At 43.1% G+C, this 19,851-nt stretch overlaps 1 protein-coding gene across 1 annotated transcript in view; it reads left to right on the top strand.

Annotated features, from left to right (window-relative positions):
- Positions 1–19,851, top strand: part of LOC129387319 (nose resistant to fluoxetine protein 6-like) — a 39,427-nt gene that overhangs the window by 8,777 nt on the left and 10,799 nt on the right. The window contains exons 2-10 of the mRNA XM_055076236.2: positions 1,726–1,937; positions 2,414–2,525; positions 4,107–4,191; positions 5,237–5,328; positions 6,760–6,939; positions 10,389–10,482; positions 11,787–11,873; positions 16,850–17,015; positions 18,068–18,150. Coding sequence (XP_054932211.1) covers positions 1,726–1,937; positions 2,414–2,525; positions 4,107–4,191; positions 5,237–5,328; positions 6,760–6,939; positions 10,389–10,482; positions 11,787–11,873; positions 16,850–17,015; positions 18,068–18,150 — 1,111 coding nt within the window. The remainder of the gene's footprint in view (positions 1–1,725; positions 1,938–2,413; positions 2,526–4,106; positions 4,192–5,236; positions 5,329–6,759; positions 6,940–10,388; positions 10,483–11,786; positions 11,874–16,849; positions 17,016–18,067; positions 18,151–19,851) is intronic.

Raw genomic sequence — 19,851 nt, 5'->3', positions numbered from 1 at the left:
ATCTTAAAGCTCAGTAAATAAATGAAGAATAAGAAGGATGGTGTAAAATGTGCACAAATGTTCGCCTTGCTTGAAGAGAGAGCGAGAGAAAGAAATTCGCAGATCGAGCGCACATGTTCGAATATATGCGAATTGAAGTTTTTGTGAAGTGACTAATTAGACGTCGTACAACAAAATACAGCGCTTACAGCCTCGTTTATTTTCTTCATATGGAACGTACAATGGCACGTAATATGTATATTTATACACTGCAACGTTCACAAACTATACAGACAAAAAACCAATTCAGGAATAGGTCTCGTATGGAACGTTCACGCAGCGATGTAACGAGAATGAATGCGGCGTGTGATGCATAACAATCACGACTGTTTCCAATGAGAAATATGACAGATGTCTAAATAAATTTGAGGTTTTTATACACCATAAAACTATTCCGGAGTATCGGCGAAGAATGTGCACGTACGTACCCAGTGGTACAAACTCTGTGGCACATGGCCGACGGCTCAAGAAGAAGGTACTCGACTTATATAATATATAAGAATCAATGGATTTTTTTCACTGCTTCACTACGTCTGTGTAATGTTGAGATACGTATGAGCCGACAGTATTAAATACACGTTTTATGTGATGATGTCCGGCTTTGTTTCGCAGAATCGTAGGTGCACTCACTGGCTCTACGTCGGTCACATTTTCTTGCTATATAGGAAGGAGAAGACGGTGATACCAACGTGCCCAAGGGTAGAGTAACCCATAAGAAATTCAAGAAAATTAAACATACCATTGAGCATCATGTGTTCGTCCATTAGGGGGTCTGCGTGCACTATATACAGGCACTTATCAGCATATCTAAGAGGTACAGGGTCAACGCCATAACATTGTTTGATTAAGAAAAACAGGCGAGCGCTTACTGCACGAATCTCCACGGCCAGTCGTTGAGTATGGTCGGTTTGCCTATCGAACAAGCAAACGAAAATTGCCGACGGCACCAAACCGTAAGGATTTTGACAAAAATTAGAACAGTAGAGTTCATCAATTGCTTCGCCTCGGAATAATTTACTGCGACAGCAGCATGCACTCACAGTCGAGACCACCACCTTGATGGTGAACTTAAAGGCATTGTCACCTACCCACTCAAGGGGATGGGTCAAAAAACGGGTGGAATTTTTATTGCTTGCTTACTGATCCTCAGATAGGGCGCGGGTCCGCTACGACGAAAATGCCTGGAATAGAAGGCTGAAGAATTGTAAAGAAGGGGAGCATTGGTGATGAAGAACGTTGTGATTGAGAAATGATTGAGAAGTCGCTGGGCTGCTAGCGACTCCCTTTTGAACCCCGGCGAATCGTTTCGAAGGAATCGCTGAAGGTTGTCCCCACCGGACGCCGTAACTTCTACGAAGGGTGTCGTGACCGAAATACCGTCGAAAATGGGCGTAATAGTTTAAACAAGGACGCTATAAAACATCATTTACAATGAAAGGTCCTGGAAGAAGCGAGACCGTCAGTCCCCCAAGCTATTTGGCACGCTAGAGATCAGAAGCCAAAAATTTCTAGCTTACATCGCACCTTAACACTTAAACATATTCGTTAGACACTCGTTACCGCCCTGTGAATTTTGCTTGCTTGATATAAATACAACAGCATCGGCCATTTCATGAAACATTTCTTAGCTAGCATTCGTTATTCGTCTTTCATTCACGTCCTCGGGCAATTTTTGTCTACTTGCAGTTTTGGACGCTTCCGGAAAGTTCCCTTCAGGCCTGCTGCAGGGTTCTCGTGTTGACCTCGGGGCCTTCGATGAGTGCCTCGAGACAGAGATATACGACACCTACGGGGATGTGCTCATGCGTGGCCAGTACTGCAATCTTCTAGTGTACAATGAGAACTCCACGGCATCAGCAGGAAAGATCCAGACCTTCTCCAGTGTTCTCCATCCCAAGGTGAGTGACATTAAAGTCCTCTTCCTGAAGGTACTCAGTGAGGTGTGAGATAAGCGAAGAGTGGGCGACCAGTTTTCACGCGTTTTACCAAGTGTTTTCGCATACCATGCAACCTGCAGGCAGATACAAGAGGGCAAACGTGATATAGGTCGAGATATTTGGCTCACAACATTTAAAGAAGCACAGGTTCTTAAGGCTTAAAAACTCAAAAAGAGATTTTTCTTGCTAAAAGCTAAATGGATCTGGTTTCTCCAAAGGAAATAAATCATCTCCGAGTGATAGACAGATTAGTTGGTAGATTATGTGTCTGCAGGCGTATCGAAAGCGTCAGCCGCTCGGCGAAGTCTGTGGTCCTTCTACGTATGTCATCCTAAGAAAGCGGGAATTCTGTTGTGGAAATTTAAATAAATAATATTCTCTGTCTGACATGCTTTAGAACCCACGTATTCAGTTCATCTTTGTTCTTTTTCTTCCAGCTCAAATACTTTAGCAATTACTTCTCCGTCGAAGAGCTTCCCGTTATGCGCATGGCGATTTGCTCGGTAGACGAGTGCAACCAACGAGATTTGCAAGCTTTAGTCGACGCAGGTAAGCCTTGAACACAATTAATGTCCACTTACATAACTGTATTGACAAGCGCCATGCGGACCGAACGGCGGATATTGTTTGTAAAAATTCAGTATTGAATGTTGACTGCTCCTAATCCAAGTCCCAAAAATGCGGGTTTTCTTGTTAAACATTAGGAGTTAAGCAGAAATATGGCGGAACTTTCTACCATTGTGAAGTAACATTTAGGAGTTAGACAGCGAAAGAAAGCCCGTAAGAAAACACGACGTCAACGCATGCAGACTGGTTTAACGTTGCATAGGTATTGGTGCTATGCAAATATGAATAAAAAAACGTAGAACTAGTTCCTGGGGGGAAATACAAAAGGAGGTGTCAGTATCAGCGAATCCTGTTTGAAACATTGTCTTTTCAACCTGTGCAGGATAAGTTCAAGTGGTAGCTTAGTAGCTTAAAAAGGTGGGATTCTTCGCAACTTTCACATTGCGAAGACTCGCTTGAGTGGCCGTTAAGTTGGCTGCTCTCATACAGGCATGATCAGGCTCGTATGATATTTCCTGCGCTATAATTTCGTAGCAGCTGTGTGGTACTGTAAAATTAGAAGTACACTGTTGCCATGCCTTTTCTTTTTTTTATTTCGCTCAATCTACGAACATATCAGAGTTCGGTTCTTCTTTCAATGTCATTAGGCGGAGGCACATGTGCCTTCTCTGTTGCTTTGAAGTCGTTCTCGTTTCTCTAAACGTCATCTGGCCATCTGTGTATATAATGGTTTAATAAAGATACGAGCGCTAAAGATGTATATCGAAGGAGCGTTGACTAGTGCCGACCTCGGCGAGCACTCAGAAAGAATCCTCTGCTTCGCCTGTTTGAAAACCAGCAACAAACGCTCCACTTGATGACTCCTATGACTGGCTCCAAGAGCTTTGACTATTGTGCATAATACCCACCCCGCTAGTTTAGTGGTTCTGGGGCTGCGGTGCTGAGCTAGTGGTAGTGGTTTCGATCCTGGATGTGTCAGCAGCATTTTGACGAAGGCGAATTGCAAAAACGTTCATGTACATTTATGTGCACACTAAAAAAAGCCAATTGGTCAAAATTAATCCAGAGTCTCCTACTAGGGCGTGCCTTAGAATCAGATAGCGGTTTCGCCGCGCAACACTAAAGGATGGGAATAATTGCCGAAATTCGCTGATTGGTGCTGATCGCTCATACCACGAAATTGGTGCGATTCAGGTATCCCAAAAATGCCCCAGGCTGCAGGTTCCTGAAGCGCCCTTTTAATACAGCCTGGCTATAGTCACATTTTTAAACATTTACCAGAGAACAATTGATGTGTCCGCCTTCAGAGAGACAGTGTGCCTACAGATATTAGCAGGAGACAGTAGTCAAGGCTACAACTGGCATAAACACTCTGCGGTACGATTATGCGAATTGTCGCGTCCCACACAGTTCTTACGCCCACAGTGTGCCACAATAACCACACCACGTCTCTCAGAGGATCGCTTGACGGAAGCTGTAGCTGCCCCTTCAATCACCGAAAGTTTTGTGAGAGAGCAAAGAAACTCTGTGATTATATTGTTCTTGTGTTCCTATTTTTCACAGTCAAGCCTCCGCTGGTACGTCTGGAAGTATCAAATTGCGTGACAGCGCAAGTGGAACCGTGGACAAATGGCCAAATTGGAATTATGTAAGTTGTTCTGACTATTCTTGGCGTGCTGGTGGTACGGATCATATGTTTCCTCTACAAATATGCCGAAAGATATCGTAGTGCTGCCTAAATTTTTTTACGTTTGTTAGGGTGCAAATCGAGAACACTATAGTTTTATTCTCTGTTATTGTGAATTTTCGTGGTAGTTTTAGCTTTAGAGTAGCCGTTTCATGAACCTTTTGTTTGAAAATCATCGGACCTTCCATGAACAGGCAATCATTGGAAATTTATGTAAGGAGTTGTTTCTTTGAAAACGTATCCAGCTGAAATAGTTGTGAGCTGGTTGTATGGAGGTATACGGCCATATATATGTACATTGAGGCTTCTGTCTAATAAGAATGTAGGGCTAAGCTCGTTTCACATCATTAACTTAGGTATGTAAAAAAAAATCTTTGTCTCAAAACCTGAAGGTGAAGGCCTCTTGTGGTATCTTTTGGCACTGGTTTATTGCGTTAAGTATCTTGAGTTCCCTGGGAGAAAAAAATTTAGCATTGAGGGTCAACTTCCTTTGCAGCCCAAGGCATGTCTGAAGGCGCACTAAAGAGAAAAAACTGTGTTTTGCTGAAATAGTAAAGTTACCTTCTAAAATACCAATGGCGCCCCCCTCTTCATGACAGAAGGCTTGATAACCCAGAAATAACGCAAAAGACGTCGCGGATTCTGACAGTCTACTCCGGCCAAGTTAATTTCTTTTTTTATTGGGAGACAAACTGCATTCAAAATACACTAGCATTTACTGCTGTCGCAGCAACCCGTGCACGAGAAAACGCATTGAAATATTTGACGCCACTTTGACGCACAGGCGTTCGGGTTCTGGTACGACATTCAAAAAACGAAAGCTCTGCTTTGATGGTTCTTTTGTTTTGGTAATGAATTTCCTGCCACCAAATAAACAAAGGTAACATTTTTAATTACTGATTTATCAGTACAAACTGATTACATATTCCCCTTTAGTGTCCTTCGAGAAATACTGCGACGTACATATACACTGTTTTTATTATTTCTATTGTTTTACGGTTTTCAGGATGTTTTTGTGCGTCCTTCTAGTCATCATTATTGCCGCTACATTTACAGACCATTTAATGAAGCTCAAGCCAAAACTCATGGAAAAGCACGGTAAGCGTATTGCAATTGAGTACACTTATTTCATGTTACGTACTTCTTTAGGTTACGTAATTGCATATTTCAAAAAAGGGCCATTAGTTTTGCTTTCTTCGTTTACTGTATTTTGTATTTCTTATGCTCCTTCATAGAAGGATACACATGGCGAAAAACAAATCCTAAGCATTCTTTTTCGAGGATAAATATTTTTGAGTAAGACGTATGGGCCAGAAATTTCGAGATTGACAAAGAAGTTCGGGAACAACATAAGTGCGCGCAAAGAGCGATAGAACGAAGAATGTTAGGCGTAGCAATTAGGGGGGGGGGGGGGGCATACAAGAGCAAAAATGGATAGCGGATATTCTAATTGACATTAAGCTGAAAAAATGGAGTTGGGCAGGCTACGTAATGCGCAGGTTAGAAAACCGGTGGACCATTAGGGTTACAGAATGGATGCCAAGACAAGAAAAGCGCAGTCGATTACGCCAAAAGACTAGGTGGCGGGATGAAACTAGGAAACTCGCAGGCGCTAGTTGGAATCAGTTTTCGCAGGACAGGGTAATTGGAGATCGCAGAGAGAGGCCTTCGTCCTGCAGTGCACCTAAAATAGGCTGCGGCTGCTAAACGCAGCACTTCGCGGTGAACACTACTTGGCACGAAATAAAGTAGCTTAACTAAAGCGCCGACAGACGACAATTTAAGAAAAAACAATACATTGCACGTGGCCTTATGTTTCATCTGACACGTATTACTGGTTTCAGTTCAATGCGCATTTAAGGCAACTAATTCTAAGGTAACTACAATTTATTTTGTGAAAGCAAACACTGAAAAGAAATAAATAACCTAAAGGAATATGCAAATTACAAAACGACAAATCGCTATATCTTCCTATGTAACCAGCAAGAAAAAACCGAGGTGCCACTAATTGACTAAATGCAAACATTGGTGGCTTCAATGTGCATACTCTGAAAAATGAGCCACAAAAGGAGAATAGCACGGATTATATGAAAAAGAAAGTACCACAGCAAAAACTCTTTTCTCTGACTTCTGCACGTTCATTTTATTCAGTTTTAGCTCTCAGTGTGAAAAGTGGGAAGTTATGGTCTTTAGTTCAATCTCAGGAATGCTTAATTGCTTACGCTGTGAATGCGGTCAGTAGTGCCCTCATGTGCCCTAGGTCATTCTATTCCTGTGTGCCGCGACATCACAACCCCTATTAATGCTAGGAAAGTTGATTGTGATTCTGCTCCACTACTACATGTTCTATTAGCAAATGGCGAATTTTCATTAATACTGCACTTGCACGCGATAAGCTTGCGTAGGTTTTCTCATGTTCAAGCATTGCCCAGCTTTCTATCTTTCAAACGTACTGAGATGCACACGTACTGCAGAATCAATTTCTCAACACTGACTTTTCGCAATGATTATTTGGCACCTCCTTTCTAGGTGCGCTTGGTGATCTTGTGAGAGGTTTCTCCGCCACGTCAAACACGCGCATGTTGCTCAAAGTCGCCGAGAAGTCAAACACTGACCATTACGCCCTGCAGTTCCTGCACGGCATGAGGTTCTTCTCCATCATCCACATAGTGTTTTGCCATTGCGGTCAAACGATGTCCGACAATTGGTGTGAGTAGATTACAAACATGCTTCGTTTTTCTTCCTGTTGTGCACGCTTCAATTTCACAGCTTTCGGCTATAGTGTAGCTTAGAATTACAAGAAACGATGTTAACTGGATGCTCAATAGAATACCGAAATAAGGTTTCGCACATTTGCACTTAGGAAACTACATTTGCCTTTCTTAGGGAAAAGCAGGGTAGGTTATGAGCCAAGAAATCAAGACAAACATTCAGTGTTTGAGCTTCACCATTTACGTCAGGATGTTGTCGTGCGTTCTATAGTATCCATGTTCAGTATTAAACTAAATTTGTGTTAAAGGTGACTACAGTTTTTTTTTGTTATAAGCTAAGTAGAGCGTCAAACAGAATCTGTCAAAATCTATAGCCGCAGGGGTATCTGGCGCATGCATTTTGACATGGCATGGACACCCTTGCTTTTTGTGTGTATGCGTTCGTTGTGCTTGCGCATCTCAGCTTATTGCAGTAAGGGTCGATTGGCCCTTACGGTATGGTTATGTAGCAATGTATGCCAAGTTCGTACTTCAATCACGAAGAAAAAAACGATTGTCGCAATCGCAAAGCTGCGCATAACTGTTGATCACAGTGCTAAAACACTGCCACAAATTGGGCCTAAACGATCGGCAATAATTGTGCTGCACCCCACCCACGCGAACACATTCCTCAGAAAAAGAGATGAGCTATCCATGTGTCATCTCGTGAATCCGTTATTCACGGATATCGACATTACCGTGCATGTTCATTGTCTTTATGGTGGCGATTCGTGCAGAGTTGAGTCTAAAAAAATGATACGCGCTGTAGATGAATTCGGATGCATGGGCCCTGGCGTGCCACCCGAGAACAGCTGTCGACAGAAGTAACGTTCTGCATGCGTCAAAAGTTGTGATCGCCAGAGCGTACACCACACTTGTCACAACTTCCGCGCGCGAGTGTGAGCTGCATGCCGGCCTAACACGGGAAGGGATCTCACTCGCACTTGTAACGTTCTCCATACCTCTTCTGTAAAGCAGGTCCACTTGTTGGTTGTTGAAGTTCAAATGACGCATTTTCAAGTCATGTTTGTTGCTCTGCGTAGTTCTTGCCGCTGAACCATAATTTACTACCAAAGCTATCGTTTATTTAGCTCTGCTCGGTTCTCCGAGAACAAGAAAATTTGTAACCGCATATCTTTACTGCTTTAACTAAGCACATGCGGTAGCCTTGAACTGCTGTCGGTGCCACTGCCGGCTTTAATGACTTCTCAAGAAATCGATACAGCCGTTCAAGAAACTGTTGCAGGGAAACTTCAAGGTAATCTGTAAGGGTCCACTAATATGCCTGCGGTGATTTTAATAACCTGATGGCCATAGTTATTGCACGTAATTTTTGAAAAGTCTGCCTTGACTTCTAACTCCTTGTGGATTCTTGCAATAGAATTGTTTATCTAAACTTTCATTAAAAGTTTGCTGCCTGACACTTATCAATTTGCTTTAGCCTTGCTGGTAGTTCTTTTCAATTTGATTCCATAACTTTCTGCAGGAAAGAAATGATTCCTAAAATGTTTATTATTAACACCAATGGTCATGGCCGTCCTAGCTAATGTTGTCCATAATAAGCAGGTTAAATTTATTTATTGCACTGAAAATTTCGCAGTAATGTTTGCAGAATGTTAAAGTTTGAAAAGCGGTGATAGCATTTAATATGTGGCGTTTGATGAAACTGCACGCGAATGAAACTTAAAAGATGCCCCAGTGTGGTGTCAAGAAGCCTCAAAAAGTCATTCCGAATAAAGAGGCATGTCCTATAAAAACTATGGCGGCTAAAAGTCACAGTCGAAAGCGCTGTCTCGTAACATTAGTAAGAAACTGCTAAGACAAGCGGTTGATTTCCCTGTAATCTGTAAGCAACAGTGGTGAAAATTTGTATGTCTCATGTATTTGCGTGCTACGCGGGTAACGCTGTCTAGAAACATTATTTAACCACAAACTTCGCTTGTCTTCTAGTATCCTTGAACGTTAGAGTTAAAGGATCTTATACTGACAGCGAACAACTCCGCGCGACACTTTCTTCCACAACTATTAACCATGTGACGTAAGTGATAAAAAATGGGCTACTATAAAGCTCAACCGATAAAAAACAGGTCAGAGGCCTGTTGAAGTTCGAGCCAGAATTATACGTTTCTTCACTGGTGTTTATTTGAAAGGACACTCACACAAAAGATTCCTATCCCGCTTTTCTTCTGTTACTTTAAACGATAGCTGCCGGCCCTGCAACTACGGTGTCGTGTCCAGAATCCTTGAACAGAAAAAATAATGACCAATGCTATCCTCCTTTAAGGCGACCGTTTAAAAATGTGTGCCAAAGCAAGAAATCAAGCACAGCTTTTTCGTGTAGGGCTTGTGTACAAGTTATTCTAGTGCGTCATGAAAATCAAAGGTAGTGGTGTCAAACCGCTGAAGCATGCACGGGTCAACCTGGCCCAGTGGTAGGAAGTTGGACAGTGATCACGTCTTGCCTGAAGCTGTACGCGTGCCACGTAAGCAATTGTTTCGTCTATCACAGCATGCTTCTCCGCATTCCACACAGGATAACCTCAGGCCGTGATTTTGTAGTAATGCCTTGCACTCGATTATATGCCGCTTTTATCGTGTACCACTCACTGGCGGCTGATCCTAACGATAACGCGGGCGTAGAGTCGTTCTGACCACTGACGAAGCGCGAAAGGTAGTATCACCGGAAGAAACGTCGCTACAAAATCGCGGCGCCGGTGACCTGCTGCTTTTATCCTCTGAACTCATGCCTCATAAAAGTTATGGGGAATTGGCGGTCGCTTCTGTATGAACGTGCAGCACCCTTCATCTTTCTCACCTTTTCTTCTCTATTATTCCTTCCTCTAAAATTGTCGTCGTGAAGTTCACAATGCGGCTTCGACTACTGCACCAACGCAAACACCAGGGATATCACGTGACACCCCCCTCCTTCTCCGAACCTTAAATTTTTGTGACACACGCATATCACTTTTAAACGAACCCTACGCCAGAGAATTTTGACTTCATCAGAATAAAAGATGTTATAAATTATTATTCATGGAACGTTCGAGGAATTGGGGAGTCATCTACCGCGATGATGGAATACGCGGCTATATAAAAGAGCAAGAAAAGCGAGACAAATATTTTGTGTCAGTTCCTTTTTCACTCCTTAAAAAGCAAAACCACGAGTGGAAAAATAAAAATTATACGGATTCGAGGCATGTTTTGCGCATTCCTTAAGAACCAAGCTGCATAGGGGCACTTTCATTCTACTGGCTAATTCTCAAGGGATTAAATTCAAATGCGTTCTATCTGTAGACGTGTCTATGCCTCTATGCTACCATTCCCTCAGCACGGAACATCGCCACAAATGAATAGTGTATTGCTCTGTTGCTTGTAGCGGTGAAGCCAAACTTTTATATCATTTTCTAGCACGTTACCTGAATTTGCTCATCGCCTCTGACAAATGGTCATACATGATCCTAAGCGCCGGGTTCAGCAGCGTTGGAACCTTCTTTTTCCTCAGGTAGGTGGGTCAAACCGTCAAAAATTCCAAAATGTGGCTGTAGAGACGTAATATTACTATACTGAATGACAATATAACCATATGGGTGTACTATTCTCTGAATGCGACGGTTTTGTGGAGCCATAGTTGTAGAGACCGAATGAAGCGGAAATTGCATTTATTTATTTCAAATTTATGAAATATCGGTAACATAGAAAGCAAGGGAGTCGTAATATTTTTCTTATATATCATAAAACGAACACAGCGGTTCGTTTTCGGTTATTCGGAACACAAGAAAGTGACACGGATAATTACAAATGCGCTCTTAGTTTGGTATCGGTAACATAGAAAGCAAGGGAGTCGTAATATTTTTTTTTTATATATCATAAAACGAACACAGCGGTTCGTTTTCGGTTATTCGGAACACAAGAAAGTGACACGGATAATTACAAATGCGCTCTTAGTTTGGTCCTTACATTCCTGTCTTCGTTTTTGTCTACAACCTAGTTTCGGTCTGATGTGCGCGCTTCCGCGATAGCACCGCCACCTCATAGCTAAAAAAAAAAAAGCCTGCTATGCATGTACTGCAGCTGGCATAAACAGGCAAGAGTGGCTCTCGTGCTATGGCTTGAATATTGTAACCGAGAATCACCTTCGGTAGTGGTCCGCAGAGTACGGGCGTCACCCCTCCCATTGGCGCATGCGCACTCAACGCGTCCGTTAATTTAATAATAAACGACAACCTAAGTCCAAGCAGGCACTGTAAAAGTACATCTAGTTAGGCCGAGAGATTGCGGGAAGTTCAGGCCACCGCCAGTAAATAACTCTCGCTTTTCTTTTGTTTCTTGCTTACCAACCATGCTCAGGCGGTATAGCAATTTGGTCTTTGATATGCGCAAGTTACGGATACAGCTTGAATTATTATATGTGTTTAATGCACCTTTAAAGACGTACAAGCTACAGATAAAGCAAGAAAGCTGTTCCGCAAGCGACTGTAATTGTTTGTATACGCACTGCAATGAGACCTGTGCAAAAGAGATAAAGTTCCAAAGATGCGGATAAAAAACTGTGTCTGCGCATTTGCATATTGTCTGATTGTCGAGGAGAGTGTACAATACAGAGTACCAAGCCCAGATACATTATTGGTAACATGAACATAGTCTCTCCTTTTCTTTAAGGACGTTATAATCGGTTGCATTGGACTTAGTGGCTCTCATTAAATTAACTGAAAAATAAGCAACTGTCTCTCGTTGGCCTTTATTAGTTCATGGCGAGGTTTTCATAACCCTGATTTCAGATATCGGTTTCGTCAAATTCTCTTGCAGTGGATTTTTCTTGTGCCTCACTATGAGCAGGGAGAAGAGAGGCGGGCCCATCGTTTTCATCATTGGCCTTATACAACGACTTATCAGGTGACCTGCACAGTGCTTCGCTTTACTAGAGATATAAAGATAGTAACAACTGTGACCATCGTCTACTGACCGAGCAGAAACAGTGACGCAAAAACCACGAATTCTTTTTTAAAGTGTTTTTCATAAATGTGTTAGCGTCATGCTCCCCCCCCCCCCCCCCCCCCCCCCGCCTATACGCAACGAAAGCTGAAATGCACCTGGGCAGAATGCTTTGCCATCAGCAGAATGGAAAAACGAAAGCAATGTTGCAATCACACTGACCAGGAAAGCGTGATGGTGTTCATGTAAGCAGCAGCTGCTCGCGTCACCATGAAGTGGACGATGTTCTTGCATTGCGTGCTACAATCACAACACTGATTCTGCTGAGTGTGTTCTGCCACTGTATCACTTTAACGGCAGCGTTTGCGAAACACACTGTCTTCTCTCCTGATATTACACGAGGCCTTTAAAGTTCCTAGGCCTAGTTCCACATGCCATTGGCGAGGTTCCGCCAGATAGGTTGCGCCAGATGAAGCTCCAAATCCAAAATGTTGCAAATTCTAAGTAGGCTTCTGCTTGTTTACTATTTTGATGTTTATATCTGTCGAGTTCACAAAATAACGTAATCATGAACTGAATATATATAATGATTTACGCATAATAATCGCCGGAAAGAATCAATATTTTCCTCAAAACGGCCAGGCCGTTTGGTTGTATTACTGCTGTTTCTTAATAAAGGCTGTATGTCCAACCTCCAGCACCGGACATTATTCGATCGTGACCGACAACACGCACACTCATATGATTTGGCCTTTTTTATTCTGAACATCAAAACAAACAGGTAAAAAAGGCGACGATACGATTATGAGTATGAGCATACTGTACCCCTCGGGCTCAGGTTATTTGGCCAGTGCTATGAGAAAGCGCTCTCCGCCGGCTAGCATGGTTCTCAGTTATCGATGGTACGCGTACCTTACGTCATCACTTACGGCTCTTGTACAAGATACCTCAGTATTTGTACGAGAGAAAATGCCCTATAGCTCAGAGGGCATGGCGCTGCGTTGCTAAACTCCAAGTTGCGGATTTGATTACGGCCGAAGCAGCCGCATTTCCATGAGAGCGTAATTCAAAATCGCTAAGGAACTTCAGGTGTTCAAAATTAATCCGCTAAGGCATACCTACAGTTCTACGGCGCACGTCTTAGCCTGATTGTGGTTTTGACACGTAAAAAAACTGATGTAATCATTTTTTTTTTTGAAAAATACGGCTTGGGATAACATCACGACTGAGCTAGTGCCCATAGCAGGGACTTCTTCCCAACAAAGCAGAGGAGCGGTTGATGTCTATATGCCCACGAGGAGCCGTTCAGAGCTAGAAAGCCGACCGGGCGAAGCGGCTGTTAGGACATTACATAAATGCAACCCGGAGTGGACAGCTGCCGCTGTTTATTCATAGAGAGAGAGAGAGAGATAATTTAATTGAAAGAAGGCAGAGAGGTCGGCCTGAGCTAAGGTGCTCTAGCTTGCTACTCTGCACAGAGGGAGGGGGAACGGGGACATAAAGATATGATGAGGGATGATGATGACATAGCAAGAGGGATGCGCAAAGGTGAAAGCAAGTTCAACACTCTGATGATAAACATTCAAAAATGTCATCCATGAAGCCACAATCAGGTTTCGCCTCATGTCTCTAGTCACCAATTTGAGTGAATTTATTCAGGTTCGCTGGAGACTATACTGGACGCGTTCAGCAAATATACATCAATGAATGTGCACGTAGCTGTGCAAGAACAATCGGTAAAATATAGCCATAGTTAATGGGCTGGCTAAAAATTAGATACGCACTATCACTGGGCTGTTATCCAGCTTTCACAAAAAAAAGCCTGCTTCTTTATATGTTCGTTCGCTGCCCAGTATTATGTGAGCTATAATATTAAGACGAAAAAATAGCAATTCGATCCCCTATTACGTACTACTAGTGTAAGATATGCTCAGGCTTCGACAATACTCGCCCCTTAGTGATAGCGCAACACGTTCAGGCGGAACAATTATCGGTGAGGCAAACCAGGTTAAACCCTCCTGCTCCAACACCGCTACAATTACTACCGCCTTCAAACCGCAGTGTTACGACCGCGTGCATTTTCGCATAGCATAGGTAATCCCTTAAGGCTGGGCATTAGGTTTTTGATCCATATAAGCGGTACGGCAATGAAAATCCGGAAGTGGGAAGGCTAGGAAGAAGAAAACCCGAGGACACCTAAGACTTTTTAGGAGCTGCGATTGGGAAAGCAATAATGTCCACTTGAACGCCCCTGAGCGGTCCTTCGATTTAGGAACTCCTCGCGGGCAAGCGAGCGCGTTGAGACGCTTGGCCAAAGCCTCCTAAATAGCACAAGGACGATGCATTTCGATCCGTGACCTCATGCTACCCTGCCCGACAGGCATAGCATCGAATAGATGCATGGATGGATTCTATGAGCGTCCGCTTTGCAACATGCTGGTCGGTTGCGTCAAAAGCTCTTGTTAATATTTTGGTTAATGTCCTAGCTATGTTAAAGAAGGAAAAAAAATACCAAGATGAGTTGCCACAACCAAACTTTCTTAACCCCTATTGTGAACTTTGTTTTGTAAGCCTCCGTTGTTTGTCGTTTACCTACTTTTCTTCCAGCAATCTTCCAATTTCCTCTTACTAAACGCTATTGCGGACATGTTTAGTTTCCCCCTGCTTTTGCTGAACCCAAGGACTGCAAGAAGGCCAGAAGTGCCTAAATCAGTCGCTGGGCAGATATCTTCACATTCTAACAGAACATGCTCCATCGCTTCACTAGCTTCACCGCAACCAAGCACACGCTTCTTCTTCCTTCCTATACCTCGCTTTATAAGTGCGCGTTCTAAGGCATCCTAACCTCGCATCGAAAAGTAATGAGCGTCCCTTTGAGTTATCATAATTTGTTTCTTTCCTTGTTTCGTTTTTTCCTCTTAAGTAGGTACTCATAGCAGATTTCTGTTCCATTGCCGCCACCCATGAGATTACTTCAGCCTCTCTGACTTTGTGCTTGAGGTTCTTTGTAGCCATGTTGCTCACTCTACAGGTCGTATACTTGCTGGTAAGCTTCCTAGTCCTTTTGCTCCGCTGTGAATCTCCCAGCCCGTTTACTTTCTTCCATTTTCTTTAGTCGTTCTTTATAATCAATTTTACTGTGAGCTTTTCTCCTTTAAAAGCTTTTCCACCCCAGATCGCCCTGCACAGCTTCATTTGTGGTGTTCCTGTGATCGCCCATTGCGAATTGTCCTACTGACTTTTGATTGCCATCAAGTCCTGATTGTACCCCTCATTTCAAGCAAACAATCGCATTTCTAAATGTAAGTCTTGGAACCAATACACCTTTCCACATACCCCGGAGCACTTCCTGTGTATTTTATCCCCATAGCGCTCTATGTTTCATTATGGCCGCATTTCTCTTCCCCTTTACTGCATTTCTATATATCTATTGTTTTAGTTTATTCATGTACCAAGGTAATTATATTTTTTCACGCGAGGTATTTCCTGGCGCCATATGGACATTGTCGGTGCACTGTTTTCATTGAATATCCTAACACCTGACTTTTTAACACTAATTTCAAAGATAAATTCTCGCTTTCCTGCCCACATGTTTTAGCAAGACGTTGCATATCATTTTGCTTATTAGCTAGCAACACAAGTTCGTCCGGATAAAAGAAAACTGGAAGCTGCTGCTCTACTACTGTACCCGCTGTTTATATAAAATGTGAAACCCGATATTACCTCCTCCTAGCACCCTCTCCTTCCTCACCATGTACATCATAAACAGCAGGGGGGTAAAGGGCACACCTGCCTCAGTCCCTTGTCAATATCAATTTTCTCCTCGCTCCTCATCCCTTCCCAATCCACACAAACGGTATTTTCTAGGCAAATTTCTCTCAAAAGCTGTATAGAATCGCCGCCGATGCCTTCACCATCCAGAATATCCCACAAAATGTTGCGGCCTACGTTGTCATACACTCCTGAAATGTCTAAAAAGCCCGAATCTAATGGTCTCCTTTCTGTTCTGAATATTTCAATACATTGAGTAAGGACAAATAAGTTATCATCCAGAAGCCTACCTATTCTGAAGGCAGTCTGAAGTTTTCCGAAAATGACATTATTTCCTGCCCATGCTTGCAGGTTTAATTTATTTGCTTCCATTTCTAACCTGTATTTTACCTATGTAAGGGTCAACGGTCTATATGAGTGGATTCTATCTTTCTCTGTCTTCTGTCCCCCGAGTACGCCGCAGTGATTTTGACGCCATTACTTTCATCACGACGGGCTTGGCAAAGGAAATTTTGGTCCAAGTAGCATGACGTCATAAAGCAGAGAGCGCAGTACAGCTATCTAAGAGGCGCTGGTTTATTGCATTAAGTAACACATCCGCGGTTCGTAGGTTCCGTTTCAGTTACAGATTCAGTTTATTCGTCATTCAAGAAATAATGAGTGAACAACAAATAGTATGCAGACGAGTGTCCCAAAGTCAATGACTGCAACGGGACCCTCGAAACTCATTACCGCTAACATTTTTCTTTCGAATCTATTGTATTCTTAAACAACAATTTCTTTTTAGCAGTTACCAAGGCACACTTAGAACGTAGGCGAGGGCTTGCGTGGACAAGCAACGTGCGGATAACAGAGTCTTCCGGACACCGAGTATGACGTGCCGTTGCGGCGATGCCCTCTACCCTCACTCAGTCCCTGGTTCGCTAACACAGCAGTAGGTGTTCGCTTTCGCCCGTTCTGTTCCGTTGAGGCGAGCTCGTGACGTGGCCTCACAGCAAATAAGAATTTATGTGCCGTTATTCGCTTGTCCAGATGACAGATACCGGCTCTTCCGCTCAAACGACCGTGTAACGTTTTCGCATCAAAAGTGCGGCCAATGTACGCCTACCACTGCTAATTACCTCAATACCCCTTCACCCCTTTTGTTTGTGTTTCAATACCTGCAGAACTGCCATTCCACTGTTCTTCATCATCATGTGCTTATACCTGATGCCACGCATCGTATTCGGACCGGACACGAAGGCTTTCTTCCTCAAGCTGTACAACGATGTCGGCAGTCATTGGTGGCACCTGCTTCTGATGATCAGGAATTTTGTTGAGATCACAGCGTGGGTGAGGCATGCTATGTTTTTCACTGTTGTGGTTACGAGCGCCACTTCAGTGCTGGAGTCATTGTGGCCGTTATATTGTGCGTTGCATTAATAAGAGCACCAGGTGTACATAGGGCTGGTGAAGCTAAACTACTAAGTTGTTTGCTCTAGAATTGCGCACAGTAACTTATTTTAATTATCCCAATTGCTAGTATTATGCTCAGAAGTGTAATCAAGAATATTTACGAAGGGGAGGGGGTGTTGCATGTGGCAATGTTGCTCAAAAGTTCCCAATCTCCGCGGTTGCGACGGAACGATGAACCATGTGTGACGCTGCTACAGCAGAACCACGGTGTTCACCGTAGCCGCTCCAGATGGCATAATCGTTCCGTTGCAGTGAAATCGGCATGTTTTGAGTGGCATAGCGACAGACGGCACCCACTTTGACTGGAATGTGCATGAAACCGGTACACTGGTCAGAAACGTGGTAATATGCAGAAATTATTGGATAACGCTACTGCTCTGCGTAAATTTCCGGCGCGTATGGCCCAGCGGTAGAGGAGAAAATGCCGTGTATGCGTGGGCGCTCGTATTTATGTATCAGACAATATTTATCCTGGTAGGGCAAGTTCGAATGCCAGCGCTACGATCCCTTTTTTGTAATGCTGAATGAAGCAACAGTCACACATTCACATGTATGTGAGTGAGGTCGTTATTTTTGCATTGTCTCAGCTCAGAACCTCTGGCCAAGAGAGCGTAAGATGGGAGACTTTCAGGGCTGCAGACGTTATTCTGTTATATGTTCTATAATGTGCATATTGTAGCTGCCAAACACGATTAAATACACAAAACATTTTTTCCCGTTGTATAATGGACCACATTACTGATGCGTGACATTTCAGACACAGCTAAGATGAAAGAAAAAAATTTGTGGCCAAGACAACACTAAAAATGTTCCGAAGTTTCAGCTTTTGCATCTGCTGCACGCGCACAAGTATTAGTGCAGTAATCTTGCCAAGAATATAGCGACTGAACTGAATCTGCTGCAAGGAACGAACTTCTTCGTGATTACAGGATATGCTTCCGCACACGTGGTACCTGTCCACGGATTTCCAGCTCTTCAGCACCTCCCTTGTGATACTACTAGTTTTCAAAAGGTGAGTCATATACATGCCGACCACGAGCTGTACCCCACTAAATAGACAGGCTGTGCTGCTAACTCTCTTTGGTAGTCAGCGCTTCTCCCACACTCATGGAGGTGCTGAAAGAACATACTTTTTCGCTGAATGTATTACACGAAATCAAGATCTTGGGCGTCAGAACTGTATCAAGATGCTCGCAAGCCTCAAAGTGTAAACGTAAATCACTATAATAGCCTTTCCACGAATCAGCTTCGATTTAATTCTGTAGGAGGTGTAGCTATCGCAACATCGACGCAGCAGCCAGTCACTTGGAAATAGAAAATCGCCGTGTTTCAGCACACGCTGTGTAGTCTGCCACACTGCTAGATTAAGCTACGCAAAAGCCCCAGCTAGAAGGAGTGAATGCCAAAACGTCGGGACTTTCTGCTCCTACGTGACAAACGTCCCTGTATGACGTCATAAGGAATGCTACTCCTAGAAAAAAAAAAAGAAAGTGGTTCATCGAAATAAATGGCGCATAATAAATTTTGTAGGGTGCTATATGAGGCCTAATTACCAATATTTTTTCTTGGATTTCGAGGTCCAAGATGTTCCTCTAACGCAAGCAAGAATTTATAATCGAGAATGTCCCAACAGGGACAACTTATAACTCCTTTTCTTAGAACTATCGTGCCTTCCAATTGGTTGCGTTCGCTCTGCTTGAACGTTCAGTCTGTCGAACGGGCGTTCTAAGTCCGTGGGTACAAGGAAAGCCTGGGCAAAGTAGTCAAACTTGCGAGAACGTGCTATTCTCACCAAGAGAGGCCACAACACTTCCTTTGTTAAGGTTGACTTGAGAGCGTTGGTAAATGTGAAAGAAGACACAAACGAAAAATGGTAGTTTCGCCAAAAGTGTGAAGCGCTGAGAGCGATAGCAAAGTGTAAAGTTGCTCCTGAATTCCTCTGGAGGGGTTGAAGGGGAAAGGGTGTTTTAAACTTACACGGACGCGAATATAGACGGATGCGACATATTTCTGGCTCCGTTAAAAGCTTTGAATTGTAAAGCATTAGAGCCCTAGTTTAAAATTCCTGTAAAGGAATCACACAAACACCATTGTAGTCGAGTAAAAGCGGCGTCAGCGAAATTACATCAGTTTTAGATTGTGACCAGTGACACTGTTTTGCACTTTTTACAGTCTAAGAATATTTAGTAGAAAAAGCATGCGCTGTGATTTAGTTTCTTATGAGTTTTGTCCGCGCGCTGCAACTCTTAAAGAAATTCTAAGGAGTATATCAGTGTAATATAATCAATATAATCTCGGTTTGAGCGACTTTGGCGGTTGCATAGCATCGCGTGTTCTCGGCATATACGGAATGGATAAAAATGTTGCCTACATATACATAAATATGTTCTAAATATCGCGTAGATGGCGACGCTGACGCCTAAGGCAACAATTCGCCAGGAGTGTTTACATACTTGCTATCGTAATGAAATGTACGCAATCAATCAACCATTAGAACCGAGCATAACTGAACCTATTCAGCACGTGTTGACAAATGATAAAATTGGTAATAGCATCAACGGTGAAAAAAGACGAACTGACTATTTCATTCTAAGCAGCTCCTTCGTTGTTTATGTTGTGCTTTCAGGCAAATTGTTCGTTTTCTTAATACGTCGCGAACAACTAAAGAGCGAAAGAAGACGCATGAAAAGCGTCAATAGGAGCATTGTGCGCT

Source organism: Dermacentor andersoni, chromosome 3 (assembly GCF_023375885.2).
Source record: "Dermacentor andersoni chromosome 3, qqDerAnde1_hic_scaffold, whole genome shotgun sequence".
Taxonomy (NCBI): Eukaryota; Metazoa; Arthropoda; class Arachnida; order Ixodida; family Ixodidae; genus Dermacentor; species Dermacentor andersoni.
This window is presented reverse-complemented; position numbering and strand designations above follow the sequence as displayed.